This window comes from Larus michahellis, chromosome 4 (assembly GCF_964199755.1).
Source record: "Larus michahellis chromosome 4, bLarMic1.1, whole genome shotgun sequence".
NCBI lineage: Eukaryota > Metazoa > Chordata > Aves > Charadriiformes > Laridae > Larus > Larus michahellis.
In genome coordinates this window covers 23,136,444-23,156,467 of record NC_133899.1, presented here as the reverse complement: position 1 = coordinate 23,156,467, position 20,024 = coordinate 23,136,444, and the positions used below count along the sequence as shown (strand labels likewise).

The window sequence follows — 20,024 nt, the reverse complement described above, 5'->3', positions numbered from 1 at the left end:
CTGCAGCCTCCCAGCAGGAAGGGTGAGAACAGACGGCTTCCCCACGGGACACTTGCTTTCCTCGGACGCTCCCAGCCAGGAGCTGTGCCAAGGTGAACCCTACTTCAAGAGATTCAGGCATTTAACACGTCTTTTTTAAAAAAAAAAAAAATTACAAATCTTTTAATAAAATTCATCATAAGTTACAGTTTCCTGTATAAAATGGGAGACAGGCTGGGAGGAGCAGGGGAAGCACCAACAGTAACCTCTTTCCCCACAGGAAAGAAGGAGCGACAGCAAGGTTCTGACAGACATTTATTGGAGGAGGGGGAAGGGGGGGGAAGAGGAGGGGGGGTGGGGAGCAATGGACACATGATCCTCTAAAAGCGGGCTAGTGGATATAGAAAGACGTTAGTCCATATCCCTCTCTTCCTCCACCCTCCCAAATCCTTACCCGCAAAGGCAAACACATACAACAAGTCCTGTTTCAGTCACATATATTAACAGATCCAGGCAGACCTCAGTCCCAGCAACAGTCTGAAGATACTAATCTTCTGTGGCCCAGGGCGCCAGCAGGGATTTTGGAGAAGCCAAGGGACAGCCTCCTCTTGCTACAGGTTCTTGAGACTGCACCAGCCAGGGCGGCACGGCCTCCTGCTTCACGTTTGATGAAGGAAGCCAAAGGGGCTGGTCCCACGCGGCAGTTGAAGAAGTCCCTTCTGCAGGGGATGGGCACTCCACCCCACAGCAGGCTTTTGTGGGGCGGATGCTGCACAAGGAGAGCGGGGCCAGCCAGCCCCACTCCACAGACCCGAGCGACAAGAACCGACAGCACACACAGGTGGAGGGGCGACAGCAGGCTCGGAGCCCTTCCCGTCAGGGAAACGCCAGCACACAGAGACACAGCAGCCAAGAGCCCGATGCTGAGATGAAGAGCTGAAATGAAGCCTCTTCCCTACAGGGGCTTTGTGGGACCCTCTGCAGCCAGGTCCCCTCACACAGTGCTGGCATCTCCCCTCTCAGGTCCTCCATCCAGCCCGCAAGCCACCGGGGCTGGCCAAGGCAACCAGCCAGCAGGATTCCACTACCCTACCGTGCTGTAGGGGGAAGATGGACACACGGAGAGAGGTGAAATCCAGCCAGGCCGAGAGCAAAGGGGAGGTTGGCCACCCGTGTTTGCACGTGAGGAAGCGGCGGCTGTCACTCCAGGACAGCCATGAGGAGACGCAGTTCCCGAAAGGCACTACCATGGCGGCCACTGAGTCCAGATTTGTTCTTGACAATGTTGCTGATGTTTTTCAGCTGCTTGTAGCACAGCTTGCACTTATGGAGCCTGCAAAAAAAAGAACAAAAAACCAGAGGGCAGACACAGCATGAATCCTCAGCTGCTTAAGAGATGTGCTTGCTCCTGTAGTGCCAAAGATGCAACTCAAGCAGGAGAGAAAACACAAGCCCTGCAAATGGCCTGGAAGAGGCTGAAAAATGTGAGCGTGGCTCTGCAGAAACACCATGTATTCAGCCCACGTCCTGATGACGCAGGAGAGTGGCATCCGCATAAGGGCTCTTTCACTCCTCTTTTTCCCCTTTGGCAATGAAGTCCAGGGAGGAGGGAAGGAGGTGCTGGTTTTGGAGGGCCAATTCTCAGAGCAGAGCTATCCTATGAATGAACTGGAAATCCAGGGCCAGGCCAACAACTCATGTGTCTTGCAAGGTAGAGGGTGAAGCCACAGGGTGGTTTTACTCCTGACATACTCACACTTTGCTTAGTTATGACTCAATACACAGTGACGGAGGGGAAAAGCAGTCCTCGGTCTTTTTCTCAGAGCAGGAAGGTTTGGTGTTTGCAGACAAAAGGGAAGGCATGCCCAGTCTAGTATCAAAGCCTCAAAGGTGAGGAGCAAAGCTCACCCAAGAGAATGGCTGGTTCCAAAAGGGAGCAAGTGGAGGTGACTAAGTGCCTCACCTTTCCTCTCTGGTGATGTCCACTCCGACAGAAGGTGGTGCAGCGAGGATGTCTGTGATCAGCGGCAGGAACCTCTGGAGAATGAGTTTCAGGGAAGTGCAGCCAGTCTGCACATAACTGAAAGACAAACAGAGAATCGGGTCCCACTTGAACATCATTCCTGTCCTCCCAGCACGCAGCCCTCACTCACATCCAGTCACCGGGGATAATCTGCTCAAACAACCCCCCCTCCACCACCTGTAACTCGGTAAGAAGAGCAACAGCCAAGTACCAACACAGGCTTGGTTTGAGTCAAGACCGACAAAGTGAGCCCTTTCAAAAGGTCTTGGCATATACCCTGCTAAGTGGGACCCTTCTGCTCAAGAGCAGAGATGTCCTGCTGAGGGGACCCAGCCAAAGCCTCTCCCCCACTAGGAAGGATGGGCAGAAACTCCATCTTGAGAGGCTGCACTTTTTTACCGCCCAACGACGAGGTTCAAAGCAACCTCCCAAGTAACTCCAAGGCTGTTGCAAGACTTCATTCCCCTTGTCTCAAGTCAACAGTTTTATTCCCGTCACTGCACGAAGCCCACTTGTTCTACATGGATTTGTCCCCTCCTGGCTGCCAGAGCTGCCTTCAATCCAACACACCTACACCAAATCTCAAGATCCTGCTCTTCTTGCCCAGGCATACCTTACGTATCTTTTCCCCCACACACTTGGCAACTCCATTGCTCTTTTCCAAGTGTAATATCAGCATTATGCTCTATCTGCTGTGATTTTTTTCAGGATTTTCTTTCAGCTACAAAATACCCAGCAGAACTCTCCCACGAATATCCACGCCTTTTCCCCCCAAGCACACCATGTTCTTGGGGCCTCACCTTTCGTATTTACTTTGGAGTAGTTTCTCTATCTGCGGCAAGACTATAGTACACAAATCCAGCTTCCAGAGAGACCTGAAAAGAAAAGGACGCATTCTGAGACCGGAGACTGAGACTTTACAAGACTGAGTCGACACAAACAATGCTTTCTGGCAAAAAAGTCCAGGCAGCAGCACCCAAGTCTACTGAGCAAGTTCGCTGACTCCCCCTCGTGACAGAAACTGGCAGGTTCCGACTTACTGACTCGGCAGAACCACTTTACGAAGCCCTAAGACTTCGATTTTCCTTGCAAGACATCATTTGCCTACAGAAAAGGCCCCACACAACTCCAGCAGTTACCGGCACTGCAGACTTGAAGATCTGACTACAAGCGCATGCATTCCATGCTGCCATGGCCCGCTGGACACGAGGCAGGTCAACGCAGCACTCCCAACACCCAGCCAGATGGCTCTCAGGTATCCCAGGGGCTGCCCCCACCCAGGACTCACGCTTTTTGGTTGACAATATTCAAAAGGTCCACGACAACAGAGAGATCGTTGATCGCCACGGCGGAGTCCACAGAGTTCTGAGAGAAAAGGGGAAGAAGTCATCATCTAGCGCAAAGCTCAAACTGGCTAGACTAACGCAATTAATATCAAGTGTTGCTTTTCAAAAACAAGGTAGAGGAAATGTGGAGTTGGCTAGGGAAGGGAAGATAACTCTCGCATGAGGAAGCTTTCTCCATGTTGCTTTGTGACAATCCAACCACAGGTGGGACACAGCGGCACTGTGCAGTGCAACCCTGGGGACTCTGCATTTAGTGAGAGAGGCAGAATCGGCCCCAGAAAAGCCAAAAGAGCTGCTCAGCTGCTCCCCTCCTAAGCCCCAGGTATCTCCACATCCTTGCCTTGATGTCACCGGTGCTCCATACAGCCCGCACGGTGTCCAGATTCTTGTGGCGGCTGGTGAGTACCACACACATGGTCTCGTGGCCTTTCCTGATCTGGGACATAGCTTCCTCGTCCACGAGCTCATTCTGGCTTTGGTTTTTCACAGCCTGAAAGTACAGACACCAAGGGAGGAGCAGTAAGAGAGCAGGGTGGTACAGAAGGGTAGGAGCTTTTTCTGGCCTAGGTGAGAGCTGATTTTGGTGTAGAGGGACAAGAAACACCGACTTCCTTGCACACAAACATTTATACATTTTCAAATGGAAATGCTCAATTTGTTCCAATTTCAGCTACTTCTCTTTTGCCTCTTCTACCGTGTCAATCACAAACATGTTTCAAGCTTTGGAAAAAACTCAAAATTGAAAAAAGTGAATTAAAAGTAAGCTCTCAAAACCAGTATGTTTTTCATGCAAACCCTGTTTTTTTATGTTAAATGCTCACCTGAAGTGAACAAATTTTATTACAAAGCATAAATCTTGCACTATTTATTAGACTCTCAATTTGATTCCTGCCCACACCAGAATCTCTCTTCCTCTGCTCACATTTAGAGTTTGGGATCACGAGGATGCTCTTGTCCTTCTCCCTTTTTAGGACAGGGAACACCCTCCTGAGCAAGGCCATGAGACCTCTGAGACGCAAGAGGGAAAGACTCTTGAAATAGTTATGTACGTGTAATGACAGACACCAATTTTTTAAACGAATGATCGTTCAGTGTCTTTGTCTCATCCCTTGCTCTCTGCTTCGATAACGTATTCTTCGTCAGCACGGATCAATGCTGCTGCATTCACACCCGCCTGCTGTCAACGTAATGGGCACTGGGCCCAGCAACCCAGAGGTGCTAACTCCACAGAAACTGCATGTCAAAGCAGCTGGGAGGCAGGAGAGTGAGCTGGCAGGGGAAGCACTGAGTGAGCAGAGGGAGAGCGGGAGACAGCATGTTCTCATTCAGTACTGAGGACTGCAGGCTGCAGAAAGCTCCCAAGACACTGTTCGTCACCTCAGAGAACCCCCTTTCTGATGCCACCCAACACAGACAATGGCTGGAAACTTTTGTCCCGAGACACTTACTGGTAGAAAGTCAGAGACCTTCAGGCCAATAGGCTCATTCCTAGCTGCAGGAATCACCAACGGTTCTGTTCTGGGCAAAGGAGTTGAGGAGGCAATCGGTGGCCTCTGAACCGGTTCAGGCTGCAGGAGAAACTGGGATAAAAGCTCTAGCAGCAACAATCTGGTCCTAGCCTGATGTCCTTTTTTCCTGACCCGCTTTCAGCAGGTCCTAAAGCAGAAGCAGTCTCCCATTTGTTAGCAGTTTAAGAGGCAATAAAGTCTCTCTCAGGTACATACCAAGATGTAATTAAGGTTTGCAAAGAACATCGAGATGCCCCAGCAGAAGTGCCAAGTGCTGTCATTATCAGCATCTAAAATTAGGGAAATGGGCCACGGCCAGCCTGAAGGCAAAGAGGGAATTCTAAAGAAGCCAATATAATATATCCTGGCCCATGGGCTGCATGTGATTTTGGTTACAAAACTGCCTCAATTCAAGCACTCGCAGAAATTTGGCACTTGCTTCTCTTCAGAGTGCCTCCATTTTGAGATGCAAGGAGAAACGCCACTGGCAAGTGCAAGAAGCGAACCATCACCTGTTGGAGGCTTGGCCTTCAATTCTACTGCTCAGGCAAGACACATGGCAGGACAAAGACTGGAGCTGCACTTTTACTGCTCTCCAGTAAAGGAATCAGCCTGATTAGAAATCATGAAGGCTCCAGCACTCACATACCTTTCAGAGTGAGAGCATGAGCAGCTATTAACAGATCATACAGTACGTACAAGCTCTTGCTTTGGCAACGGAGTCTGGACATCTGCAGCTTGGCTGGGCTTCACCGCTTCCTTTGCAGTTACGGGCTCTATCAAGACGGAAAGAAGTGGGAAAGCAGAAACTGATTGCTCCTTTCAAGAGAAGCTGAAAAGGTTCTGTATAGCTAGGCTACAAGAAGTCATTTCTGCAGACATGCATCTCTCCCTCTTTTAAGGGCCATTAACCCCATTCCCACCAAGGGGTCATTTTCATACTCACCGTCCTCAGGAGGGGCAGGAAACGGCTCGTTGTTTCGAGGAGGAGTTCGACCTACAGAAAGAGAAAAAAAAAAATAAATAAACGAAGGAGCATCCAAGGCTACAGATTAGCGATAAGTCAACCTTGGAGCTGTGAGATCTCCAACAACTCCACCGATTAGGGCAATCCGTGATATGGCAAGCAGAGTTATCTCCTTCGGACCTTGACGCTATTGTTGAGTTTAGCCAAAGGCTTTTGGCCTTCATGGATGGGAGGGACAAAACTAACCCGTGTAGTTCATTGCTGCTGTAGAAGTGTGAAGCACAATAAAAATCACTGTCACAACAAGTTATATTAAAAAATATTCACCTCCCATTAAATTGAGTTACATAAGTAAATCAAAATAATGACTATTAATTCCTTAGAAAGATATCTCTTTTTCCTCATTTACATAAAAGTGAGATACAAGCATTGCACTATGCCTCTTAAACAACAATCTCTGCTTTAACAAAACATTTTGCATTTCCTTCTTTAATGGAGGCTGCTGATATTATACATATGAAAATTCTAAGCTAATAAAGATCCCATAACACAGCAGTCACTCCTAATCAGGGCAGAAAGGCAGCATGCTTACGATGGAGCTCTAGGTTCTGAGCCAGGCTTTGACCAGACATCACTGCACCCTAGTAAAGATGCCGGCAGTTCATCAACGTGATTTGTGGTTCAGCATCCAAGCACAGAATACTAAATAAAGGTTTTCTAAACTCTCCCAGTCACAGGCGAAGCCTCTACTACAGCAAGCCAAGGCTCACTTCTACTGAAACAGTTTAGCACCTACAGCTCTAATCCAAACACCACTCAAAAGCACAATAAACCCTCGTACTGACAGATAGCATTCTTGGGCTGGAAGATCTCTTTGTAATCCTCTGCGTTCTGGATCTCAGCCTTTGATTCCTTCTCATCCCGGTCATCTTCACTGCTGGGACTGCGCCTCTCGCTCTCCGAGTTGTGCTTCACTCTGCTGTGGAAAAAGAGATGCTGTCAGAGAGAGCAAGAGCACTAAGCTCCTTTTACATTTTCTTAAAATCTTGAAATTCAACAAGCCAGCAGATCCCCTTACCTTTGTGGCTTGCTGCAGCTAGTTGAGGGCCTGTCATAGATGCGGCGAAGGGAAGACCCCGTGGGGGTAGGTGGCACAAGAGGCTCATCGTCCCGGATCAGCCCATGAGGAATGGAACCCGACTTTGTGACTCTGCTGAGATCCACAACGAAAGAGGAGACTGTGCTTTGTGCAAAGGAAACCCCTATCTGTAGAGGCAAAAGATCAAGGTAATTCATGGGTCCAGAGGAGGCCACAAAGATGATCAGAGGGCTGGAGCCCCTCTGATGTGAGGACAGGCTGAGAGTTGGGGGGGTTCAGCCTGGAGAAGAGAAGGCTCTGGGGAGACCCTAGAGCAGCCTTCCAGTACCTCAAGGGGGCCTACAGGAGAGATGTGGAGGGACTCTTCATGAGGGAGTGTATCAATAGGACAAGGGGTAACAATTTTAAACTGAAAGAGGTGAAATTCAGATTAGATATTAGGAAGAAATTCTTTGCTGTGAGGGTGGTGAGCCCCTGGCCCAGGTTGCCCAGAGAAGCTGTGGCTGCCCCATCCCTGGAGGTGTTCAGGCCAGGCTGGACGGGGCTTGGAGCAACGTGGTCTGGTGGGAGGTGTCCCTGCCCAGGGCAGGGGGGTTGGAACTAGATGGTCTTTAAGGTCCCTTCCAACCCAAACGATTCTATGATTTACCAGAGAGCAGGGTACATCCCATCCTTTGAGAGCAGACATGATGGAGTGACCCTGAGCAACTGCGCTTGAGAATTTCTCCGTTCAGTGCTTTGGCTTTTTCAATTTGAAGCTGCCAATGTTTTATGAGAGGCTGTGATAAAACTTTTGCCAAACATAGTTTCTAAATACTGGTCAAACCAAGCCCCAGTTCTTTCCTCCAGAAGCCAAAGAGAGATGAAGTGGAACACGAGGCTGCTGAAAGCAAAACCACACAAGCTCTGTCTAAGTGCTGGGCCCATTGCAAGCCCTGGCCACTTATAGTCTGACATAAGCTTAAAGGTCAAGAGGCCTGCAAGGAGGCAGGAGGATTTTATCTCGTGTTTCACAGCTGCCTGCCCCACTCTTCAGGAGCAGTGGCTTACCAGCTGGTTGTTGCAGATAGACAAGTCGGCTACTTTTCCCCAGTTCACCAAGACCACATCAAAACAGCGCTCTGGTTCCCAGCCATACACACGCAGTGAATCCTGGAAGCCACTATACAAGCAACAGCCATCTGGGTTGAAGAGCACGCACCTGGGGGGAAGGCAGGTGGAGAATTAGGCACAGCTTTCCAACACTGCATAGTCCCACAAGGACCCCAGGGCTGTATCCCTGACTTCAGTGAACACCTCCAGCCCCGTTTCTAACAATGAAGCTACCGATCTGGTGTTCATCTGTGCAACATCTCCAGCAGCCCAAACCTCTCCCCAGTAAAGTCTCTCTTTCAGAAAATCCTCCCTTCACCCCCTCTCTCCTCTCTGTCTAGTACACTGCAGCAGGAATTTAATATACCTGACAGGAGTAGCCTCCTCTTCGATACAGCTCACAACCTGAAACTTCTCCAAGTCCCAGAACCGAACAGTCCTGTACACACAACACAACAAAAAAAAAAATCACCACGCATTCCTCTAGAAATATGTTGTAGGATCCAGTATTGAAATAATACACTAACAGCTAGAATGACTTTCGCTGTTGTGCACACATGATGAACCTTACCCAGAAGGCTAGTCTAGTCCAGCCACAGATACTTAAAGGCTCTAGATACAGATAGGTATTTAGAGCTGACCCAGAGCTGAGAGGACACCCTGCTAGCTGAGCAGGACTGCTTGCTGTTCAGATAGGATGTCAGCTGGATCAGTGAGATGCTTAGGGCTATCATGTTGTTTTCTAGTGTGGCAGAAGGTGCCATCAATTTTGGATGAGAAGGTAAGATCTCCACGTTCTGCGCATCACAGATGTGACGTGCCACTGGCCAGACGTCAGGCTCTTGCAGTGGCAGGTTTGATTTGTGCGACATGCCTATTTACTACATTCCTAAAAAGAAGGGCATTGGGAAAAGGAACCAACATATACAGTTCCCTTCTTTCTTGCTCCCCTTACGTACCTGTCAAAGCTGCCAGAAGCCAAAAGGTATTCATTGGGATGGAATTCAACAATGTTTACTGGGCCGGTATGTCCCGTAAACTCAAACATTATCTTCCCAGCAGCCAGATCCCACAGCTGGAAGAAGGAAAGAACAGAGAGACTCTTGAAAAGATTTAATGTTAGAGAATTCCAATACACTTTGTATGTCCTTGTACTGGCAATCTTCTCCACCTCCAAGAACAGACTCAAGTTTGTCAAAGCAAGCACTGATCGGGGAAGAAGTACCATCCCAGGCATTTAAGGTTGCATTATTTTTTTTTGGCATTCTCTTTTAAATTTTCCATTTAATTTGTTCCCTAGAAGTTTCTGGTTTGTATTTAGAGACTAGAATAAAATACAGCAGTTCCACCTGGCCCCACAGATTATATCTCAAAAGCAAACAAATAAAAATCTGAAAGTTCTGAATCCCTTCACAACTCATTCTTCCCGCGCTCTAGTCTCCACTGAAAAATCCAGAGTGAAATGACTGATGGGTTTATTTCATGCGAAGCTGAAAACAAAAAGCAGTCCTTTGCCCACGTTCCTCCATACCACATCTGAAACAAGTGAAGTTACTGCTTCAGTCTGTACTTTCCTGAATTCCTTCCCTCACTCTGCTCAGTCCTGACAGCAATTTTCAGACTGATCATCACGTGCAATGCGTATGATACTCCTACTGCATTAACTGAGCGGAGCCAGAAACTGGTATAGCTAAGCAATGTGCAGTGGACAATTCATTCTGCAACATTTACTGAGACGACCAGGCTAATGTTCAGGTATCACAACTCCACCACCACCAAAACGTGAACCTTCATGTGCATAGAGCCCATGTGCCTGTTGGATAAGTACATTTCAATACATGCAGCTCTCTTCTGGATGTTGTGGGCCACTGGACATGATGCTCATAAACAGACTGGTCCCTGCAAAGCCACAGGGACCAGCCACAGGGCCAGCTGCCTAATGAACTAAAGGTGTTTATAAATGAGTGCTGGTAATGCCTGGTAAAAAGACAATCCCAGCATTCCTATGTCCCACGAGCACATAAGGAGGGTGTCACAATAAATTACCTTTACAGTGTGATCATCCGCAGCAGAGGCTAGCCATTTCCCATCAGGACTAAAGCGGAGACATCGGACTGCTTCTGTGTGACCCTGAAGTGAAAAAAAACAAATAGTATTTTCTTTCTTTTTTTGTTGTCGTTTTTCAGAGGGAACCCTGGCTTTTGTCTTTCAATCCTATACAATATAATAATATAAAATCAAGTCGCTGTTTCAAAAGTCCACAGCTTGCAGAACACTAAACACTACACTCAAGAGCTACACCCATCCACACTAAATGGGTGTAATCTCTCTCGTCTAGACATTTCTGGCATTGATTTAAGCATGGTAAAAACAGATCTGGCTTAATTAATAAGAATCAATTTTAAATTATGCAGATTTACGGGTGGTCAGACAGAAGTGCTGTGCCATTAAGTTGGCTTCTAAATGAAATTAACATCCAGAAAGTTCTTTTGGTAGAGAAAGACCCCAAGAACAGAAGCATCTCAGTGCAGTGGGAATATCAGTACATGGTCAATCAACAGTATAAAGAAACACTCATGGATGCTCTCCATGCCCCCAGTCAAACTACAGTACATTAACTCCTGTGATATCCATTCCACATTCCCACACAGTTCAGAGAGGCCTGCAGAGGTTTGCCAATCCACTTCAAAAAATCACGCAGATTGTATTTTTATACTGGAAAACTAGGAAGTTAACTGTACATAAACTGTACACTTTTACGTTTGCTCACAAGTCCTCGACAGAAATCTTTCTCCCCTCTTTGCCTGAAGACTAACAAAGCATTTTACCTTGTACCTGAAGACACAGCCTTTTCTTCTTACATCCCAGAGCTACAGGGAAGAAAAGCAAACACAAGATATGCTTAGAGCAGTACACGGGGAGCCCAAGAGTGCTGTCACAACAGCAGGTCTGCCCATCACTACACTGATAAACACCGCACGATGAAAACACTGAAGGGGCTGTTAAACCCCTGTTTGCTTCAGGGGTATTTCCTAACCTAATTCCCCAAGTGATTCTGCAATTCTGTGAAGTGAGAATCACTTCTGTAAGTTAGTTCTTACTACAGAAGCTCAGTTCCTACAGTCAAATACCAGCCTGATGAAGCAGATGCAACCCACAGCAATCAGGACTGCTGCGCTTGCCGACACCAAGTCTCGGCTGGCACCTCACTTGGAGCCACATTCCACAACAGAGGAGTCACACTCATGAGCTACCACTGAAAATACAGGTAGGAATTTCACAAGCCCTCGCAAATACACCTGCCCACACACATGGAAATGATGATGTGCAGCATCTACCAACAGCTTGGCACAAAACACATTCTGGCACTCTTTGTAACAAAGATATTGCAAGTAAAGTGGGTAGTCTCTAGGGGAAGCTGAGCTTTACCTTAATGTTTGTGTCCAAAGAACCGGATGCCACAAAGCTTCCAAAAGGATGGAAATCAAGGCTGCAGATATTCGCTTTGTGACCAAGTAAGGTACGAAGAACTGGGAAAAGGAGAGGTAGAGAAAGGAGAAGGAACAGGGAACAAATATTTAGTAGTTCATTTCCCCCAAACAGCATGCAGAAGTTTAGCCATACTATCCTTACCATTAAACACATGCTAACACAATGTACATTATACATGCTACATACTATTTATTCAGCAGTATACATTGTTTTAGGGAAATATTCCTGACTTTACCCTTGCAATGCAAAGAAACAGCAACAGAGGGCCCATGTTAAACGATCCTAATGAAAATCCTGTCCTTAGGTGTGGAAACCATGAATAAAACTCAAAGGTTTCCAATCTGAAAACGAAACTGAAAAGCCACACTGAAGCAGCTGTCAGGCAGTGTATCTTTCCACATGTTACAAAGGGAGCAAAATGGGGCGGGGGGAGAAAGGGGAGGAATCACAGTTTTACCCAGGAAATGAAAGGGACATTTGATTGCCTGCATTTTTCACCTTGCAGCTATTAGACAGACCCTTTCATGGGACTCTGCACCCCTGTCCAGGCACAAGCTTGACTTCCACTTCCATCTCTTATGTTCCAATATTTGCCCTGGACTCCCTCAATCACCCCTTGCAAGAAGCATCCCAAAGACTGTGAAGGGACATTCAGGAAGCATGAGACAACGAAATGATCACAGCGTTTCAGCAAGTCATCAACCAAGTGACACCCCTTGTAATTCTGGAAACCAGAAAGGACCAGCGGAACTGGTACACTGTATCTCTGAAAGCAGAGACAAATGCAGAACCCAACTTCAAGGAAGAAAAATTGCTCAGATAACAACAGGGGCAATCTCTCTCCATCATCCGGGACAGTTTGATGATTCCCCTGGCAGAAATTAGCTCTTGAGCCAGACCTAGAGTGCTCATTTGTACAGACACTGGCTCACAGGTCTCCTAATAAATTCAGGCAGATCAGTTACTCTCCTCTGGTAGGGCCAAACTATTTTATAGCTGAACCGATGCTAACTGTCTGAATGACAAAAGTGCTTTTTATTATTCATGCCACCTGCTGTTTGCCTTCTTAGCTCAGCGAACATAAGTATCTTCAATACGCATTCTTTCTATGAAAAAGTAGCAACCTACAAGAAATGTTCAGTCATTTTACAGTATTCCTGCTGGAATGCAATCAAGTGATTCATGACACCTTTGCAAACTTGTTCTAGGCTTTGAAAAAAATGCAATAAATAAAACATGACTCAACAGTTGGCTTTTAAAGGATCAGAGCTCGATGAGTTCATAGCTTTCACCATTTACCAAAAATTAGGTCTTTGTCTATTTATACGGTCATGCAAAGCAGAAGAGGAGAAAAATCACTTGAGAAACAAAATAAAAGTTAGAGCCTAAGAACGAGAAGAAGAAATCAGCAAGCAGGGGATTCCTGGACTTGTGCAAAACCTAATATACTTAAAACCTCCAAACTGATTTTGGATTCTTTTATTAAGGCTGACAATTTTAACCTGAGACTCTGAATACAAATTCTATATGCCTAGTTACTCTATACATGCACAGAAACCGATCTGGAATACAGATTTCAACACACTCAGGTCAAAAGCCTAGAAACCAGTTCCTCAGATCAGTCTCCACAATACACGTACAAACTTCTGCTTGAGCGTGCATACACACTTCTAAAGTCTCAGTAGGAAGTGCACAAAAGCCCTCTAAGAGGGCTGGAAATGAAGATGAAAGTAATGCCAGGATCCTGTTCCCCCTTAAGTTAGGAACCTTCTGGGTCAGCATAGATATTAAGCATAAGGATATTCCAAAAAGCATGCATTATCAGAAGCAAAAACTCACGGAAACGTACTTTTGGCAGCTTCCAGGTCCCAAACTCGAATGGACCCTGACTGGGACCCTGCAACAATGAGTTCCTCATTCGTATTGATCTGTAGGCTCTCAATGGGAGTTGTATGGCCTGTCAAGCTCTGCAAAGAAAACCGTGAGTCACCATCAACAGCTACTGACGCAGCCCTGTCCACAACGGCAGTGCTCACACTCGATTGGTGACTGAAGTATTTAGACAGGGGCCACCTGGTTGTGCCACTGGTCCTTTTTCCTTATCAGCTACCAGTATGGTCGAGCATCCTAAAGACCATCACCGCATACAGCACTGGGCACATATCTTCCATGTTATCCCACTTTCTGGGGCATGCTGACTAATTTTTAAAAGATGCATCAACACAGACATGGGCAGTTAAACATTAGGTGCGGACACCCAGACAAGGTTGACACACGCTTACATCATAAAAATTATGCTGTGCAAATGCAATGGCACCGTGTTTGCTCTAAATGGGTCACGTAAGTGTCATGAACCGGTTACAAAATCAAAGCAAAAGCAAAATCAGGGCTACTTCAAAACCTTCACATAAGCAAGGAGCTATATGTTGCTGCCAGCAATGGGTGTCACAGTGATAACGTGGTGCTATTACTGAAGTATTAACTTGGTGCATAAGGTAGTAATTCACATGCATGCAGTTCCTTTCATCCTTGAGCATCTAAAAGCTTACAAATTGCGTAAGTATTTGAAAAGGACGGTATTTAATTAAAACACAAGGATATTTAAAACTATCTGTAGAAAACAAATACTACTATTGCGGACTTTTGGCTTGTCAATTAAGCAATATTCTGTGCTTTGCTCCATCCTCAAACAGGTTTTTTTAAATAGCTAAGCTAGCTCTGTGCCTCCCACACACGTGGCTGGGAATGCCGGTTGAAAGCTGCCTGTTCTGACAGGGCTTTCTTACGATTTCACGTGCAACTGAAATCCTCTACATACTCTACAGCTGCACCTGTCACTGCTCAGAGAGAAAGAGAGCTCACGCTTGAAGCAAGTCACAATGCTAGCTGAAAATTTCCTCTTCTCCCTTTTCCCCAACACATACACATGTGGAATCCTAACAATATAAAAACTAAAGATGAATATACAGCACAACACCAGAAAATCAAGATTCTTTCGATATAACAAGAATGGCACAAGTCCTCAGCAGCTCCAGTCCCTGCCTCTCAGAAACACCAGCTTCTACCGTCTGTGGTTCCCTGGCAGCGCAGAGAGCTGCAACTCTCTACTCCCACAAAAAAGGGTATGGAGGGTGTGGAGTCCTTCAACCTTCCTTCTCATGGAAGGCCATACTCTGGTTTCAAACTACTGCCATGCCACCAACCAAGGGCTGGAAAGACATAGTCTAGCTACGCTATGCAAGAAGCACAGCACTGACAAAGGTGAGCAACTCCTTTTGCACCCATTTCAACCTCCTTATACTTGACCTCAGAAAATGAAAGGAAAAATAGGCACATTCTCCTTTTAGCTTTTTTGACCCCACTTTCTTAATTTCTTCCTCACAAGGTTCACACTGGCTAGAGAAACGCCTTCCATAACACAACATTATCGCTTTGTTAATTAAACAAGTGATGAGGGATACTCACTAAAGATGGTTTCCCACAACACCCACTCAAAGCAAGAGCAATAAAGGACAGACATCTGTTAAACATATTTATGGTGCACTTTAGTGATCACTACTGGGGTAACCCTACTCTTTCTAACACGGTGCACCCAGCATTACTGTTCCCCAGGCAAGTTAGCAAACTATTCTGACAAACTTTGTGCTGGCAGTTAGTGACTGTGGGACAGGTGGGAATGCATCCTGCTGGGGATGTTTCCTGCAATGAGGGCAAACCCCAGGGTATAGAACTGGCCCCTGTAGCTTGCGCTATAAAACTACCTGATCTCATACAAAACTCTGAGTTTAATTATCTGTAACCTGGTAACAGAAGGCACAATATTCATTATTTGAGCAAGCACGGGCCCAGCTGAAGCAGCCAGTCCGCCCAGATTCTCTCTGGAGCTGTGGTCACACCAGTTAACAAATTCCATCCCTATCTTTAGCTACAATCCAGTCACCCAGCTTTGTGTTGGTAAACTCTATTCACAAGTACTATAGACTACAGCTCAACAATTTTTTCCCCCGCATTCACACCCTCCATACCTCAGAATTAATATTCCCATCCCCAAAAAGCTGAGGACAGACCTGTTCTTACCATGATGCAGTTGGGCTTGTTAACTGACCATACGTTGACCCGACAGTCATCTCCTCCAGTTGCCAGCAGCCGGCCCGAACTTTTCCCCAGGACTAGTGAGGATACATTGCTGCTGTGAGCCGTGATCTCTTCTGCACAATACAAAGCAAAGAGTTACTACAGACTAGTATAACAATTGTCACCCCATCCCCCGCAAAGGACTAAAAAAAAAATCTTCTTCCTAGAAAAACTTTCCAGTTTCCACCAGACAAACTGCAGCAGCCCATAGTTCAGATAAGACAACACACTATTATCTTGCTTGAAACAGTCTTTCTTGGCTCTGCCTGCTGTACTTAAGACATTTGCTGACCAGGCTTCACAACTCCAGTGCTGATATGGATTACAAAAAGCACCTTCTCTCACTAGCAGCAGCTCAGCAGCTTTTAAAGATTCGCTCAACTGTGGCAACCTGCTCACAGAAGCTGCTTTACCTTCTGTACCCGGGTGGGTCTCAGTAAGCTGAGCTGTCTCAGAAACTGCAGTAACACGCAGCAGTGAGAGTCATCTAGCGAAAGGCCCTGTAATCCTGTTCTAGAAAACAACAGCAGAGTGTCCAACCTGAGGAGATCTGGCAGACTAGCAGCAGTACAGTTTGTTACCTTACACAGCAAAAAAGTCAGACTCAGCAGCGGGGACACGTGGAGCTCCCTTCTCTGAGCTTTGGCAGAGACTTTGCTACGTTCCCACTATGTAACACAGGTGAAACTTAGCAACGCAGAGTGTGAAACTGGGACAAAGGAAGGAAAGTGCCTGAAAGGGCACAAAAGAACAAGTGTGGCTGATACTAAAAGACTGTTTGTTTAAAAACTGGGGGCTGCAGGGACACTCTGACACACAGGGCTTTGCAATGACAGAACTCCAAGGAATCCTCATCAGAAGGAAACAAGTTCGGGGCAAAAGAGATGCCAAACGAGCATCTTTGCTTAGACTTCTTATTTCCACAGTAGATTTTTAAATTCACACAAATTTTTGGCAGGGTCTTTTGGCAGATGTATTCATCAATTTCTTCATCTTACAGTTCTCTCCTTTGAAAGGTCACAGGATTTGCGTGCCTAATAGTTATGAAACTTGTTTGTAAAAAGGCTAGGTAGCAATCAATTCAGCTTTCATTGGGATTATTTTGGTGGGAGGAACAGTTTTATCATTTTACACGCAACACTAATCCAAAAGGATATTAGGTGGCTGCAATAATAATTACAGGTACTTTGATCTCAAGCTCTCAGAGTGCTTTTTCGAAAGCAAAACTGCGTAACTTCCACTTTAGCTGGAAAAACACCTTTCAAATTACAAAGGTAACTGCATTGTAAATTATGTGAGAAAGGCAAATCTGAAAAGATTATTGTATTGTGTTGAAAGACAAATCTTCCATATGAGAATGCTAAAAATAAAATACCTGTGTATACACAGACTTGAAGGTAACAAACAGTACAATTAGTATTAACAGACCAACTCACTAGTTAAAATTGAAAGGATAGATGCTGAGTGTTGCTGCTGAAATGAGCGTGTCAGCAGCTCCACTTTTTCCCCTCCTCTTGATTTCATTCTTAATGATATATTGTAAGTTTAACAGCCCTTGTTGAAGCATTCAACCCTCTGCTCAGAAAAGCCAGGTTATAAGCTGATGCCAGCCTTGGCCAGATAGCTTCATCCGTTCCCTCGCTGAAGTGACGTTTCCTTAAAGCCACAAACCTTTTTTTAATGCAGCATTCATCACCAGATATCACCCACCAGTTCAGTAATACTAAACTTCTAATTAGCATTGCCAAAAGATTTCTAACATTCAGAGCGTTTCTTGCTCTGAAGAGGATGCTAAGATGGGGCAGAGCCTAGCAAAAATGAAGATCAAGAACTTCTGCCCATTTACAAGAGAATGGAGATTGACTGACTTCCAGCTTTTCCTACAACTGGAGTTTCAGGGATGGCAAGACAACATAGCAAACTGGCTTTCTGCTCAAAAAGATATGGAATTACTAATTCGATTATCTCAGCTTCCTGAATGTGTTACCAGTCAGGAATACCACATTTCTGCTAGCCAATTTCTAGACCGAGTCACTGGTCTAAAGCTCGCACTTCCAAACAACCAATCACTTCCCATTGCTACTACGCATTCCTCAAAACCCCTATGAAATAACTCATCAGCGACCAGCAAAGCAGCTAGAAATTGATAGTCATCAACTGTTTACTGCTCCTTCTGAAAAAAAAAAATGGATGTAAAAGCAGATTCTTACTGTCTCTTGCAAAGCCATTTCAAGAGCATGAGACCTACAGGCCCTGCAAAGACAACCTCATCCCTCCTGCAGCAGGGCTCAGTGCACCTTCTGTAACAAGTGAGCACAGATGAACAGCACCCCAAAGGGACTAACTGACCGAGACCTCCCTGCTGCAGCCCAGGCTCTGGGGCAGGGTTTCCATTGCACCCTTGGTTGTTCCTGTGCTACGTGAGAGTCATGTGGGGTTAGCTAGACATTTAGCATTTTGCATTACAGCAAAAAATACAGGCTCTGACCTTTTGAAAATAGCAATAGCAAGGCTCTATGCTATTCCACTAAGCGGCTACGTTTTCAAAAAGCATTTCTAGGAGTTAAAAATTCCAGTCAGCAACTTGGGAAGAGGGCCGGGGCACCCACACCCACGTCAGGGATTAGCTGGTTCCTCTCACAAACCGCCTCTTCCACCCCCCTCCCCGCGGGGGGAACTCCTCTGCCCTCCCTCAGCCCGGCGACACTCACGCAGCTTCCACGCCGTCTTAGTGGTGACGGCCACAGCCATGTCTCTCCGACGGGCAGGGCAGAAGCGCCTTCCTCCTCCCGCCAGGGCCTCTCCGCGTCCTACCGCCGCCAGGCCATCCACCCGAGTTTCCCCAGCCGCCCTGCAGACAAAAAAAGACACCGGCCGAGGTTACGGCGAGGCCCCGCCGCGTCGAGGTGGGCAGGGGGCGCGGGCCCAGCCCGCGGCCCGGCAGCGGCGCGGGACGAGGCCTCACCGCTGAGGACCATCACGGTAGCGACGGGACAGTGGGGAGCCCGGCGGGCGGTGCCGGGGGATGGGGCGGAGGGGGGGGGTTAAGCGCTGCTGGGACCGCCGCAGCCTCACCGGGCGATGAGGAGCAGCGGGCGGCGCCCGGAGCTGCCGTGAGGACGCTTGAACGGTGGTGGTGGTAGTGGCGGCGGCGACAACGGCGCTCGGCGGGGCCTGCCCAGCCACCCCGGCTCTACCGGCGGCTCCGGTGGCACCGGATCCCCCCCCCCGCCCCCAGCGACGCCGCCGCCTGACAACCAGCCCCTCACAACGAACCCCGACCAGCCCCGCCGCCAATCAGAGCCGCCGGCGCCGCTGAGCCCCGCCGCGCCGAGCCGCGCAGCGCCCGGTTTCCGTACGCCGCTCGGCCAATAGGAGCCGAGAGAACCGCGGTTGCCTTAGCGACCGCAGAGCGGCCGGCCACTCGCAACGCAGATTCTTGGCGGAGCCTTTCAAGCACGGCCAATAAGGAGGGCGGTGCGCGGGGGCTGCGGGGCCGCCATTTTGCGGCGCGGCGGGGTGGAGGCGGGCCAGGCCGGACCTTCCTGAGGGGCGGTGTCGGGGAGGCGGGAGGCTGCAGCGGCCCCCTCAGCCTAGAGCTTGCATGGTGGTGGCTGAGAGGCCCTTCCTTGGCCTTCTGCCTCAGGGCCTGCTGGCGGCCGAGGCGGTTGTGCCGGTGCCTCCCCCCAGAGGCGATTCCCCTCGCCGGGTGTGACAGGCGCAGCCCTGGCTGGACCGGGGCTCTTGGGGTTCCCCTTTTCCGTGTCTTTTTGCCAGGTAGCGTTGGCACCAGCTTCTCCCGGCTCCTGCAACCCCCGGCGAGTCGGGCCTGCTTTTCCCCCGGCTGGGAGCCGTGCTCTCAGCCTGGCTCAGATGGAGTCGCGCTGCTTCTACGCTTCGCTCCCTGTCTCTGTAGCCAATTACTCCATTAAAAGAGGAAATCAAATTAGTTTGATGCTAGTCCTTGATAATGTGTATAAGCTGATTATTTTTGGCCACTGCTCAGTCCCTAGTGTCTGTAAAAAGATTTTAAAATTAATCTGTTCTGTTGTCTTTTCTGGTATTGAACTAACAATGATGAGTTCGTGACCACAGGCTTGCTTGCTCCTTTTTTTTTAGGTTGTTTCTTTTCTTCCCAGTTCCCTTGGCTCCCTCAGTCCTTCAGCAGTGCACGGTCCTTGTCATTCAGAGATTATTTTGGCTAGTTCCTGAAACTCCTGATGTGCCTTTTCAGTAGTGTGTCCTTTTGGAATACCTCTCTCCCTCAAAGAGGGAGCTGTTTCTGAGCTTTCTCCTCTCCTGGCCTGTTTCTGTCTGTGCTAGGTCGCCACGTTAGCCAAGCACTGGTGGAGGGATGCAGAGCTGTCAGAAACAGCGTGTTGGT

At 47.7% G+C, this 20,024-nt stretch overlaps 1 protein-coding gene across 5 annotated transcripts; it reads right to left on the bottom strand.

Moving 5' to 3' along the window:
* Window positions 1–131: 131 nt before the first annotated feature.
* On the bottom strand, window positions 132–19,345 carry KATNB1 (katanin regulatory subunit B1). Of its 5 annotated transcripts, none has more exons than XM_074583483.1 (20): window positions 18,917–19,345; window positions 18,352–18,491; window positions 15,584–15,714; window positions 13,356–13,473; window positions 11,444–11,544; window positions 10,843–10,884; window positions 10,061–10,144; window positions 8,974–9,089; window positions 8,382–8,453; window positions 7,973–8,123; window positions 6,902–7,089; window positions 6,669–6,802; window positions 5,803–5,853; window positions 5,556–5,632; window positions 4,797–4,916; window positions 3,689–3,838; window positions 3,291–3,367; window positions 2,803–2,877; window positions 1,943–2,059; window positions 132–1,312 (listed from the first exon to the last, which is right to left on the bottom strand). In XM_074583483.1, the coding sequence occupies exons 2-20, from the start codon at window positions 18,389–18,391 to the stop codon at window positions 1,180–1,182; spliced, it is 1,977 nt and encodes a 658-aa protein (XP_074439584.1). In that variant the 5' UTR covers window positions 18,392–18,491; window positions 18,917–19,345; the 3' UTR covers window positions 132–1,179. The 5 variants fall into 5 exon arrangements, with proteins under 5 accessions (XP_074439584.1, XP_074439585.1, XP_074439583.1 ...); XM_074583484.1 differs by having other exon boundaries at window positions 6,669–6,799; window positions 18,716–18,968; XM_074583482.1 differs by having other exon boundaries at window positions 18,606–18,923.
* Window positions 19,346–20,024: the final 679 nt, after the last annotated feature.